General features: G+C 39.4%; 1 protein-coding gene across 4 annotated transcripts in view; it reads right to left on the bottom strand.

The window, feature by feature from the left end:
- FRMPD4 (FERM and PDZ domain containing 4) overlaps positions 1 to 14,218 on the bottom strand; it is a 345,066-nt gene that overhangs the window by 100,354 nt on the left and 230,494 nt on the right. For all 4 annotated transcript variants that reach the window (XM_083854925.1, XM_083854924.1, XM_083854923.1 and 1 more), the window contains exon 2: positions 9,630 to 9,746. In XM_083854925.1, coding sequence (XP_083711051.1) covers positions 9,630 to 9,667 — 38 coding nt within the window. In that variant the 5' untranslated portion in view covers positions 9,668 to 9,746. The remainder of the gene's footprint in view (positions 1 to 9,629; positions 9,747 to 14,218) is intronic.

A 14,218-nucleotide genomic window follows, 5' to 3' on the forward strand; every position in this document is an offset into this window, starting at 1 on the left:
TACTCCAACAATACTGAGGATTTAATCTTTGCACCTCAGTGTTAATGTACTCTGCAATCCTCAGTTAGGGTATTTAGAATTTTTTCTCTATACAGGTTCTGCTCCAGAACTGTTATTCTTTCCTAATCCACCTTCAAACACACAAGAGTAACAGTGTTCAGGATGCAATACCTTGAATTTCATGGTGTCCCATCCAGTTTGTGTTTGGAGAAAACACAGAGGATTAGCTCAGAAACATCGGATTTGCTGTAACAGAGGCCCACAGTATGATTCCCTGTACTCCACTTAGGTAAAATAACATCCAGGAAACCCAAGGCAAATGACTGAGCAAAAGCTTTTTCTCTTCTGAGGAGTCTCACCCACATTCACACCTTCTTGTATAACCCCCCTCACCTTACCAGTGTGAGAAATACTCTTGGTTCAGGCAGTAAGGGTTCTGTGTGTTTGCAGAGGGGACTCAAAAACTGCAAGCCAGAAGAGAGGGAGGGAGGGAGCCACACTGCTATGACTAGCTCCTGAGTTACAGCACGCTAACCAGGTTAGGCACAGCTGCCTAACAATACAACTCTCCATTTTTCCATGCTCTAGTTAAAATCAAACAACCACACAAACCATGATCTCCTTGCTATCATACCCTCCATTATACCAATTATTTATCCCAGCCAGTATTAACATCACTTTGTCTGTCATATTTATGACTGCCATATTTATGGCTAGAGCAACATCTCTTTGTGAAGGAAGGACAATTGTTAAATCCTCCTCTCTTTTCAGGAGGTTGAGCTGATTTAGCAATACTTTCTTTTTCACCATACCCGACTAGTCTCTAGGCAAACCACTGACATAAACAGGTTGCTATATAATTTTCCTTGTGCTCCTTTCTAATCATTCAGGTTTGCTTAAAACAGTCATCTGCACTTGTGTATCCCTGCTGCTGCTCATCTCTTCTAGACCCACTCACCCTTCCACCATATGATCCTGTCCTTGAGTAGGTCAAACCCGTAACAACAGAAAGCAAATTTGTACGCAGTCTGAAAGAAGCAGAGTAGCACTCTTTCTCTAATAGCACACTATTCATATCAACCATCCATATTAGTCACAAGGGAATTTAAAAAACAACACAGAAGAGATAGAAAAAAATCAAGAATTGCCATACCAATCAGACCTGTTGTCCGCCTGGTCCAGTATTCTTTCCCTGACAGCACTCAGTACCCGCTTCAGAGCAAGGTGCAAGAAACCTTGTAATTATAGAATAACCTGATTAATACAGGAAGTTTCGTCCTAGCCCTAGGCAGTCAGCAGCTGACTCACCCGCTTGTCTGAAACACAAGATTTTATATCTGCTCTAATTTTTTTAATCCTATGTAATTTAATAGTGAAAGTCCTAATACAAATGTACTTTGCAAATGTACATTTGAATACTATGAAGCATTTTAGGCTTTACTGTAACCTGTAGCTGAGAGTGCTATTTGCTAATTATATAGGTTGCACTATTTTTATCACTGTTAAACTGCCTGCCATTCAATCTCATTGGATGTCCCTTTTAGGGACTCGGGAATAAGTGGGCCAGAGAGTGTGATTCCATTGCCTCTTTTCCCCTTGGCATCTCACCTGGGAGAAGAAATGCCTGAAGAGGTGCATGGCAGCCAGCCTTTGGCTTGAGGCACTGAACCAGCTCTCGGGCTGCCTTCACTCACAGCCCTCACCTGAAGGAAAGTTGCCCTGCACAAGTGATGAGTGCCCTCATGAGCAAAGCACCAGCAGCTGTGCTGCTCATATTTTTGTGAATATCACATAAATCCCCTGTGACATTGTTTCTGTACTTAGAGATGAAAGAATGCAATGTGCACAGTAAAGTGCTATACAATATCATACCTACAGGGCAGAAGGTGGCTCCTGTGACTTCAAACTTTCATAATGGCCTTATGTACTAAGGTAGTTTTCAGGCAAAATAACAACAGTCTTTTCAAAACCTGGGAAGATAAACAACACAGTAACAACAATCAAGGCTTTCACTATATTTTACTTATATTTGTTGATGGTTTTCAGAACCTTGCAACAGAGCAAAGACCTACAGAACACATGTACAAGAAGGCTGGGGTAGTCCAGACATAACAAAAGAAAATAATAATTTTTTAAAAATTGCTGAATGGTCTGATCATCTTCTGTGCTTATTTATTTTGAAGTAAACTGCTTAGCAGGCTGTGAGCCTCAGTTTTGCATCTGGTATAAATTAGTGGTCCTTAATAAGCAGGATGCTTGATTGATAGGCCATTAATATCATCAATTATTGTGTTGTATCATTGCATGTTGCTGGCCAGCTATGAGAACTGGGAATACAAGCAGGGGCACGCGGGCCAGACAGGATGCATGCAACCAGCACAGAGGTGAACTTTCAGAAAACACAACTGAGTTGCTCTTCTAAGCACAGCAGGTACTAAAAGAATAAGATGAAGACTACTAAAGAAAATTGGGGTAAGTATTTGAGCATGGAAGAATATCATAACATTGTTTCATTGCAAAGAAATATTGTACCACATGTGCTTCGAGAATTTAGGATGTTGTGAGCTATACTAGTTATCAAAGAACAGGAACAGGTTACCTCTATTTTCTGTACAGGGCAAAAGCTGACATTTAAGAATTTCATGTTTCAGGAATGGTACAGCTCCTAAGCCAAACAAGGACAACCTAGATGTAATGATTTCACAAGGCAAAAATCATGGAGGTGATATACACAGGATAAAATACCTTAGAGAAACGAATTAAACTTGCCAGATACACCTGGAAGAAGTCTAGAATAATTTTTTGATACTAAATACAAAAGCACTACTAAACAACAAGACACTCTGGATATCAAAATATGATATGGCACAGAATCATCTAGGTTGGAAGAAACCTCCAAGTCCAACCTTTGACCGACTACCACCTTGTCAGCTAGACCATAGCACTAAGTACCATGTAGAGTCATTTCTTGAACATCTCCAGGAATGGTGACTCCACCTGGGCAGTGTGTTCCAATGTTTAACAACCCTTTCCAGGAAGAAATTCTTCCTGAACTTCCTCTAGTGCAGAGTGAGGCTGTCCTCTTTTTCCGCTACTAGTTGCTTGGGAGAAGAAGCCAACCCTCACCTTGCTATAATTTTTTCTCAGGTAGTTGAGAAGGACAGTAATGTCTTCCTGCAGTCTCCTTTTCTCCAGGCTAAACACCCCAGCTCCCTCAGCAGCTTTTCCAATGACTCAACTCTAGAGAGATCCTTCACCTCTGCACATGCTCCAGCAGCTCAATCTCTTTATTGAAGTAAGGACCCCAGAACTGAACACAGGAATCGAGGTGTGGCCTCACCAGTGGCCAGCACAGGGGCACAATTACTTCCCTTGTCACACTATTGTTGGTGCTATCCAGGATGCTGTTGGCCTTCTTGGCCACCTGGGCATACACCAGCTCATGTTCAGCCTACTGTCAACCAACAACCTCAGGTCCTTTTCCACTGGCCTGCTTTCCAATCATTCTCCCTAAGCCTGTAGTGCTGCAGGGAATGTTGTGACTGAAGTGCAGGAACCAGCAACTTGGACTTGTTCAACTGTCCCTGTCTGATCATCCAGGAATCATTGTGTCACATTCACACCATCTAAGCTGGGACCAAGGCTCCTTCACAGCTACACACCCCACACTCATAGACAGACCAGCTTGACCCCAAGTTTCCCATAGCAGAGTCTCACAGGTCTCAATGCTTAGAATAATTTAATCATGGTGCAATAACAAAATAATAGCTTGAGCTGGATTCCTCTGTGCCTCTGAGGAGGGACTCTAAAAAAAAGGAAACCTCGGGTTTTATACCCTTACAGTCTAAGCACAGGGAAGTCTGGGATCCTTGGCTCCTGCTGTGTTTCTGAGTGTCCAGTCACCTGACTGGGCCACAGGTCCCCGTGCCCTTTGTTATGCAGAGGTTTGCAGTTCATGGCCTCTTGCCTGTAGTGCCAGCTCCCACCCCACAGAGCTCAACCTGCAGCTCACACTGCAGCTGCACACCGAGCTACCTGCATGCACTGAGTGTTTTCGTCAAGAGAACCTCATACCACTAGCCTCACCCCATTGATCCAACCTGTCCAGATCCCTCCGCAGAGTGCTCCAACCTTCCAGCAGATCAACACTCCCATCTCACTTAGTGTCATCCATGAACTTAGTGAGGATGCCCTTTATCCCCTCATCCCAATCTTCAATAAAGATATTAAACAGGACTGGCTCCAGTACTGAGCTCCGAGGAACCCCACTAGTGACTGGCCTCCAACTGGGTGAGATACCATTTACTACTCTTCTCTGGGCTCAGCCATCCAGCCAGTTTTTAATCCAGTCAAGAAAGCACCTGTCCAAGATGTGGGCTGCCAGCTTTTCCAGGAGAATGCCATGGGAGACAATACCAAAGACTTTGCTGAAGTCCAAGTAGCTTACATCCTCAGAGTTTCCCGCTAGGTGGGTCACTTAGTCATTTCAACTGCTCTAGCAATCACATCATGTTAACAGAAATAAAATTCAGAAAGACTTTTGACAAATATTACTCTCCCAGTTCTGCTGTGCACTCTGGAGACCAACCTGTGGCTTCAAGCTAAACATTAATAATGCTGCAGGCTTTGATCTCTGGGTGTGCTTCCTTTAATTTCTTGCCTGAGATCCCAACTGTTTGCTTAGTTTGGTCCAGACTGGAGCACAGAAGCAAGGTAATATGCACAAAGTACAGACAGTCAGGATCCTTGGAGTCAAACAGGGAACAAACCAAAGTGGAAACACAGACAGACTCCATCCTCTGCCAGGCAATAGTAAGAATAAGTAAATATAAAAATAAAAAAGCAAAATTAAGTATATACAACCAATAGCACCTCTTGCATAGAAGGATATGGCAATAAGCTGACCTAACAGACCCTGCTATTTTGAGCATATAAAAACTAACTACAATTTAGTGGAACCAGTGTTACTTTAAGTTCACACAAGAAGGGCTACACTTCCTTTCAGCTAATTTTATTTCACATTCTCTGGTCTTTATTCGAATGATAGAAACCAGATCAATGAAAATACCAAAGTATCTCATTCCTCAGGAATTAAACAGCAATAGGAATCAAAAAGTTATGACTTTTGAAGGTAGCGAATGTGTTTCGACTTGCACCTTGAAGTGCAGTTGCAGGGCAGCGTAAGACAATACAACTTGTTGCAACCCTATTCTCAAACCAGTCAGATATTTTAGTGTGGCAGCAATGCTGCTCATCACCTGGATTAGCCATGGTCTGAGCAGGAGGCTGGACAGGCTGACCTTCAGAGGATTCTTCCATGCTAAACTATTCTGCAACTTAATCAGACCATGCAAGGACTGGCTTAGAGCAAAACTGACATAAAATTTATTGCTTTCTCCATAAGATTGACTTTTTATTAGCTTTTGCCTGTTTATTTCCCTCAATCAACTTCCCTCCAGATCTGACAAGCAGCAAGATTTCCACAAGGCAAAGGACAAAAATGTACAGGTCCAAAAATCAGTAAGATCACAGCAAAAATAAGGGCCTAAAATTGCCATGAGGCTAAACCTTTTGTACACAAAAACAGCCAAAACCTTCTGCTCCACATACTATCTCTCTGGAATACTATATTTACACAAAACTATTTTTGTGTAATAACTGTCATGCTTTTATTGAAATTAACATTACAAAATTTCTCATAATCATATAAGACACAGCATATATAATAGATATAAATAAAATTTAGGACTTTAAAGTGGTTAAATATACCATATTCAAATTATTTCATATTAAAAGTCCAGCTTAATACAGCCTGTGGAGTACAGAAGCATGCTGGGAGAATACTAGATGCTTGCCATTCTCCCATACTGAAATGTATTACTTATCTCATAATGCTATTTCAAGTAAAAGGAGCAAGTTAAAAGGGAATGGGTGAAGCTCTGAAACGTTAATTTACCATGGCCTAAACTTAAGGAAAAATATTTGAGAGGTTTGCAAAATGACCCTGGTTGTGCCATCTGTACAGAAGAGATAATGAATTGATAGCAACATCTGAAAATATTTTGATAAGAGATTCTTCTCACACTTTTATAAAAGCATTGCCTGGCGATCGAAGCTACCCCTGATTAGCTCACGTCATAAGGGCTTTCAGAGACTTGAAAGAAATCAAATTTGCTTCAGCAGAAAGAATAAACATCTCTTCCCATTCATATCTTAAAGCATTTGCACCACCACTATATAATTACATTTCATTTCACCAGAAGATTCTGCTGGATTCTCTATTCTTCCCACAATTTCAAAACTACAATATGTCTGTTTGCAGTTGAATGGATATGTACATATGGTACAAAGTAAATTATTTAATTAAAAAACAGTTAATGTCACTATGAATTATGTGACTTCCTTGTACAGAACTCATGCATACATTTCATTGTGACAATACCTGGTTTATGCATCTTTAATCAAAACCAAGCAAAGTATCTGAATTGCTTTTTCTCCTTCAGTGCGATGCAATTTGTTAATTTGCATGGCTATAAAAAGCCTTAGAGACAATAAAAAATGCTATCTCACTGATCTCTCTCCTGTCTTTATTGGCATAACTGTCAACAATCATCTCACTATATCATTCCAGGTGAAAACGAAGGAAAGAAAATTAAATTCTGTTTTATTTATATAGTCTTGTGTAGTATTTGCAGAAACAGTTCTTTTGAAAGCCAGAGAGAGCTTCTTTGCCAAATAACAGTCACTTTAGGGCAGATACTATGTACACCTCCACAGAGGAATTGCTGGCAAGTCACTGGTTCTATTTGGTCTTTATTCTTCTAAAACCAAGACATATGTAATGGAACTACCCAGTCATTGTAGTAGCCACCTGGGCTGACATTCCCTAGTACTGGTGGACTCAGTGCAGCAGTCTGTGGTTCCAAATGGTTTCCTGATTTCATTCTGTTTCCAAAAGTATTGGCTTTTAATACATTCCTGGGGAGTGTCATTTCATGTAAGATGCATTACCACTCTAGAAGCACATCTTTGCACATGCTACAGCCAATGCTGTTGCTTTAAAACATTTGATACTATTTGAATATTTGCTATAGGAATATGTACTATGAACCCCACAATGTGTAGGTACATAGCAGTATTCAACTTGCACATGAAACTGCTCAGAGATTCTGGTGGGTTGTAAAATCTGGCATAAAACATCAAAGGCTTCTACACATCAGTTTCTACAGAGGCCTCATGCACTTTACCTCTCAGAGCAGACTATTTTCCCTCATGTAGTCTGCTATCCACATGCAGAGAAAAATGGAAGAAAGACCAGAGCCCAAAAGAGAATGAAAAACAAGCACCTTGTAAGAGCATGAAAAAAAAAAACAACAAAACAACCATCCCAAAACCAAAACAACCACAGGCCTAATATTACTTAAGGCATCATTTAGCACTCACTGCTGTGTTGGGTGTTTTTTTTCCCTAGATGCAGTTTTCTCAATTTAAGAGAGGGATGTGCCCCTTTAGGTACTAAAAGCCATTCAAAAAAGAAAAAAAAAAAAAAAAAAAAAAAGAAGAAAAGAAAAAAATCACCAAAAACAACCCAGAAAACAAAATAATCATTAGCTACAGATGATTAGCAAGCATTCCCAAATTCCAAAATTAATGAGTACTAAGGCACTGCACTTTGTAAGCCACAGCTGTTGGCTGCTACACAACAAGTGCAGCATCCCATTATGTGACCAGTGAGAAAAGAGGAGCAACCAAATGTAGTGCCTGTCCTCAGAATCAGGATATTAATCCTTCAAATGAATTTCATTCACACAGAACACAGCATACCAACAGTCTTCAGAAAGTGCAGGTATCTTCACTAACTCAAGTAACAGAAACAACAGTCTCACATCTGCACAGCACTTTGGAGGCTCACCTATACTTCTTGACAAGTCCAATTAACCCAGGCAGAAAACCTATGCTAATACAGTTATATTGTGCCTGGCATTCAGCTTCACATTGTCCATCTTTCAGACATCCAAAGCATGACAAATACTTGTTGAAGCAAGAAAACAACATTTCAAAGTCAGCTTCTGAGCCCTCATTAACCTAGAAAATTTGTTCCAATTTGGACAAGTCTGAAATTGCTCTAAATCTTGAAAGCCTTCAGGTCACCAGGCTGCTACAAATCTTGGTTTGGCTTCAAAAGCAAATGCCTCCCTAGGAAGCCAAGGCAGACCTCATTAGTAAAAGGGCTAGGAAAGCAAAGCACAGTAACAGGGATCTTCAGTCATGTGCTTTACAATTCTTTTTTTGCAGTTGAAGGATCTTGAGAGAATTAAATACTTTTAAAATAATTTAAAAATATGTTTGGTCCTTCTATTCTGTGTTAAAAGAATTCAGATTCTCATCCATTACGTTTTCAAGTTACCTGCAAGCTTCTAAAAAGGTTGGTAAAGACAAAAATTAAATAATTTTAAAAACCCAAAACATCCCAAGAACAGAATCAAAATGCTAACCTTAAAAATGAAATGTAAGCTAAAGCAACAAATGCAAATCAGCCAACGGTTCTGTTAACCCACTACCATTACCCCTTTTTAGTGAAGAAGTTCCAAAGCCATCTAAGAGTACATTTGCTAGAACAGCAAAATGTATTTTACCCAAGGTATCTCAGAGATTTAAAAAAATAACTATACACAGTTTACAATGGGAAAAGAAAAGCCAATTATGTTTACAATTATATCATACACATTGAGATTTACTTTTTAGACCAGAGATAAAAACTATGGGAAAGCTATGAATGAGTATGTTTACTATACAGGATCCAAACATACACTTCCTTATTACCAGTATAATAACATATTAGACAAACCAAAACTCACACTGACGCCTTGGAGTGGCTACCTAAAACAGAGGCTGGACAAAATTAAGATAATAAAAGTGTTTTTTATTAAAGGCCTTCAACAGGTACACCTTGGGCAGTAAAAGCCTCTGAGGGGCTTCACCCAAGATGGACAACAGTCACGAGTTTTTCACACTGTTAAAATTTTGGTCCATTTACATACCAGGGGTTATTCCTCCAATTACAGTCTCAGGTAATGAAGTAATTTACCCCTAGTTTGCTTATTTCAGTGTTGCTTACATCTCTCGGGGCCTGAGACAATAAGGTGTCTTTGAGTTTCAGGCCTAGAGAGAAATTGTTTTGTCTGAATAAAATGGGAGAACAGTAGCTGACAGGCTGTGGAGTTTTAGAGTTATACACTAAAGCAGTACAGATCTGAAAAATACAACAGCTAAATCCTAAGGCACCAACATGGCAGAGACAGAGGAGAGTTGGAAGTCTCAGTCAGAACTGACCCTCTGCCTCATTCTTTAAACATGGCATTTTTATTTCTTATTTATCTTTTGTTAATGACCTTACTTGTAATTCTTAAAGAATTACAGGTCCTTATATTATCAACACTCTCTTGACCAAATGAAGTACCAAAGCAAAGTGCAGAGAGCACAGTCTGAGCTATCCGTGTGACATAAATCAAACCAGTGAACAATAACCACGTAGGGCTGAAGCAGGAATTAGGACTCCAAGGCGATACAGCTGAGAGCAGGGCTGCAGTGCTGTGCCCTACACTGCACAGCTCACGCTGCCCACTTACCTGATGAAGTAATCTCTTCCATCTCTGTTTGCCGTCATCTCCCATCCATAAGGTGTCCCCTGGTTCAAGCTCCAGGTCCCTGAAGGGTGAGGCCAGCCTGAAGACTTATTCCTGTGGCTGCAATTTTGGAAAATGTAGAGGGGAAAAGACAGGGGGAAAAAAAGTTATTTCTCTCTTGTACTTCATACGGTTCACTTAGCACACAAGTACTTTCATAGTTGTGAAATAGAGAATCAAAACCCAGGCAAGGGAACAGAGGTTAGCAGATCTATTTACATTTATGATATGCCTTCAGTCAGTAGAAAGATACACTGTCATTTCCAACAGTCTGAGTTCAAACTTTTGGTTGGTGAATTTGTCATTCTCCATCAGTCTCACATACACAGTGGGACAGTGCTAATTTTCAGTGGTTTTTAATAAAAGGAACAGGAAGAATTTTCATTCATCACCATTCCTGTTCAAATGCCAGCTCTCAGCACAGTTTTAGGGAAAAAGAAATCCATCAAACAAAACCATCGATGACATCACTGCAGATCACACACTTCTCGTGCAACACCTGGCATGAGAAGGAGCACCAACCTCCCTGTTAGGAAATCATTTTTTGTTTCTTGTGCTGGAATGAAGGAAGGCCATGACACTGCTGCATAACATGCTAAATTGACTGAATATGTAAATCTTGTTGCACTTGATCTTTATCCATTAAGCTCTCCCACCAAATAACCTTTAAAAGACTGCAACATCTTTGAGCCCACACACTGTTATATTCCACAGTTATATCTCACTGCTCCAGAACTATGCTGGTATTCCCACTCCTAAAAAAGGACCCAGCAGCACTCCCAAGTGACAGTGTTTCCCCATTAATCTGAAATATTTTGTGAAGTACTGAAGTACTTTCTACTGACTCCTTAAAAAAAAAAAAAAAAAAAAAAAAAAAAAAAAAAAAAAAATCAGCTAGCAAGGATCCATCACAGTTTCCCACCAGAATCCCCAACTTTTGCACACATGCTTTTCCCCTCACTTGCAGAGATTAAGCTAGATATTACTGCACATTCCCACTTTCTCCTGTGGTTCAGAAGACAACAAACAAGTCTTTTAGCAAAATTAATCAAACCAATAATATCTATGTACACTCTGAAAAAGGGAAAGAGTAGGAAGAAGAAGCAGGGCAACCAACAAAGCTAAAGGTCAGCTAAGAGCATGTGACAGACAGGCAAATAGGAATGAGCACCCAACACCGAACACAATTTGAAATTTTGTAATGAAAACCAAAACCACAAAAAATAAGAGCACGGTTTGAATTAGCTGTCTTCCCCATTTCTGTCTTTTCTCCACCCATCAAATATATTACAGCTTAGTTTTATGTGCTAGATTTATTTAAGTTCAAATCGTAGTAAGGAATTTACTACCTCTTGTCACAGATAGACACATAAGAACTTCTTTTCTTTAGAGAAACAGAGCACAATGTAACCTGACAAACTCTCCTGAAGGAACAGAATTGGTCTCCATGGACAACTCAACAACTGATTGTAAATTGCTAAATTCAATGAAGTTGTGCATAGTTAATTTTTCCCAAAGGAGGAATATATTATTAAAAACAAAGTAGCTGTTTCACCCTCCCCCTTCATTTCAAGGATTAATCACAATTGAGAAAAAATATGGTGCTTCAAAATATAATTTACATGTAAAGTAGAGCATTACAATGGAATGCTAGGTATCATTTGGTTTATCAATTACATTAAGTACTCTGTCTTCAAGGAGTAGAAAAACATTTCTGTTAGCATATTCAAACACTGGTATTTGCCACGGCTTAAGTCAAATATTGAAAATGCTAGAACTCTTAAACAAGTTACAATTCTTCAAGGCTAATCAAACACATAAATGTCAGATATGCTATACTGCCTCAGATAAATACAATTAGTCCATTTCTGATACAAGGAATTGATTAGAAAACAGTCATACAAGGAACAAATCCAAAATACTTTCAACACTCTCATGCAATTTCTTGTTAGGCTGAGTGTAAACATTCCTCTTTCTCCATATGCTGCAGATACAAAGAAAGGGTCCCTTCTTTTAGACAGGAGCCATTCTACAACGTTAGAATGTCATCTTAACTACATCTACAGACTTCAAATAACACTTCAGAGTATTTGGAATCCTAACCACTGCAACTTAACTGAATACACTAGAATGTAACCTTTTTTTTATCAAGACTGTATAAATGGATACCCATCCATTTAACAGTTTCATTTTAATTAGATGTGTTTCACAAACCCTGTGCTATAGTTTCACCATCTGTTAAATGGATACAGTGACATTTAAATTCTCAAGTACATCAAACTATCAGATAATTTGTAGGAGCATAGTACAGTGATGATCAATATCATAACTCTCTGCATTCAAATTAAGGGCTCATCTTTGTATGGGTTATAGCATTAGTGGATTTTAAGGTAAATCTAATTCCCTTGAAAGCTTTCTTTGAGCCTCTAAAACATCAATGGTGTCAGAACCATATCATATTTGATGGGTAGTAACTGTGCTACTTAACTATAAATATGTCTACATCTGATCTACTCCTCCAGATTTTCTTATAATCAGTGGGATACAAATTAGCACTTAGGACAATGGATGCACCTACATTAGATGTGTGCAAATTCACAGTGGCTCCACAGGAAAAGAGACATAATTTTTCCTATAGTTATTGTGCAATTTGGTAAATAAACACCCATGCGATAACAATAAGGCAAGGTCTTTACACTCAGAGGCAGATTCCCAGCTGCCTGTACAGTCTGAAAAAAGGAGCAAGTGAGCTGCATTTTTTTCTACACTTCCCTTCACTTGTTGAATATAATTCTGCTTGTCTGCAAGAATTCTGTTCAGTGATCACTATGAAGACCATAAGAGAGCAAAGAGAAGATAAATGCTAGAAATTATAAGCAAGTCAGGCATTTCACTTTGGGGAAGAACAAGGCCATCTTGGTAATATTGAAGTCAAGAGGATGCCTTAGTGGTGAGGAAGATCATCAGGCCCTCAGAGATCCCAGTCCAAATCCTTCCTCCATGCTGGTGATCTCAGATAAATCTCTCAGCTCACTGATCACCATTTGCAATTTTCTTACTGCACAGGCAAAGGAGGAGCACACCAAGACTGCCTAGATTTGTGGAAGCCTTGCACACTTATGAAGGCCAAAAAGACAAAGAAAATGCACGTTCTACTTCAGCAAGCCTGGCTGCAGAGGTGGCAGTGGCACTGCTGTTATTCGCTACCTGCTGTCCATGACCCTCCCTGCTTGCCCACGGCAATGAGAGGGGCTGCTGGGGAGCCTTTTGGAGCACAGTTCTTAGGTGTCAAACTTCACTGTGAAAGCTAGGCCAGCATCATGCCAGCAGAGGTCTGAAAACAAGGCAGATTAGCTAAAATATCCCCTCAACTTGCTTTTGACATTCCTGGAGCAGAAATATAAAACCTGATCTCTCATTATTCACATTGTCTCTCATGATTCATATTAAACAATCATGTGAATCTCTCATGATTCACATTAAACAATCAGTTCATTAAATCACCAAAGTGGTGAGTACTGAAGTGGTCTGTAAGAAATCAATGTGCTTTGATTGATTCTGATTGATAATGCAAAAGCTCTGCCACAGCAAACATCTTCAGTCAGCCTTTTTTTCTGCCCTGTGCTTTGAGGAATTACCTGAAACATGAGATCATATGTAAAGTCTCCTGTACTGTATCAGTAATTTGCTCTTTAAGTGATACACAGAACATACTCAGGATATGCTTTAACAAGAGGAGCAAATCTGTAGTATTATCCACTTTTTTAAAGATCAAAATTAGAACAGTTTGAATTTTTATAGCATACTAGTAACGCCTAATGTCCAGAGCAGTTCAGATAGTGTTAATGATGAATGCAGAAAGCAACTCTATCTCCTCTTTCAAAAGTGGAAAAAACAAATGTTTAGACATGCTGAAAAATTCAATTAGAAAAAACCCCAGTATCTACAGAATCTGACAATAACTATGTAATATTGTCCAAAACCTGTTTTTTTAACCAGCAATTGGAGACTCCCCTCAATAAGTCTTTGCTATAGAAATCTTGACAGACTTTTTAACTGTGCCACCTCTATAGCCCAAGCCTGTAAATTTTCTTATAAATGTAGTGCTTCCCTGAACTAGTGGAAATTAAGCTCTCAGGCTGTAATTTTAAAACAGCATAAACTGGCACTGACACAAAAGCAGTATTCCCATTCTCCCAGCATCTCCTGTTTCACATCACAGTTGCTCCTGTGCCAATGAAAGTAAATTGGTTTACCTTAAAATTAGCAGCTATTTTTTTTTTCATTCAGATTCATCTCTACTTACTTCATGGCCTTAGAGATGGTCACATGGCAGCAAAAATGAATGATAGAACAAAACCTGCATTCCTCAGATAGTTCTTAGGCAAAGACAAGACAGCACTCAGTTAAATGGAATATCACAATTGTATTTAGGATATTTCATGTCTTATGGGGCACAACACCCAGTACACAGTTGGGGCATGTCTTCCAAAATGTCCCCATCAATGCAGCTCCCCTTGAAAACTCCCCCT

The sequence above is a fragment of the Zosterops lateralis genome (assembly GCF_965231275.1).
Source record: "Zosterops lateralis genome assembly, chromosome: 2".
NCBI lineage: Eukaryota > Metazoa > Chordata > Aves > Passeriformes > Zosteropidae > Zosterops > Zosterops lateralis.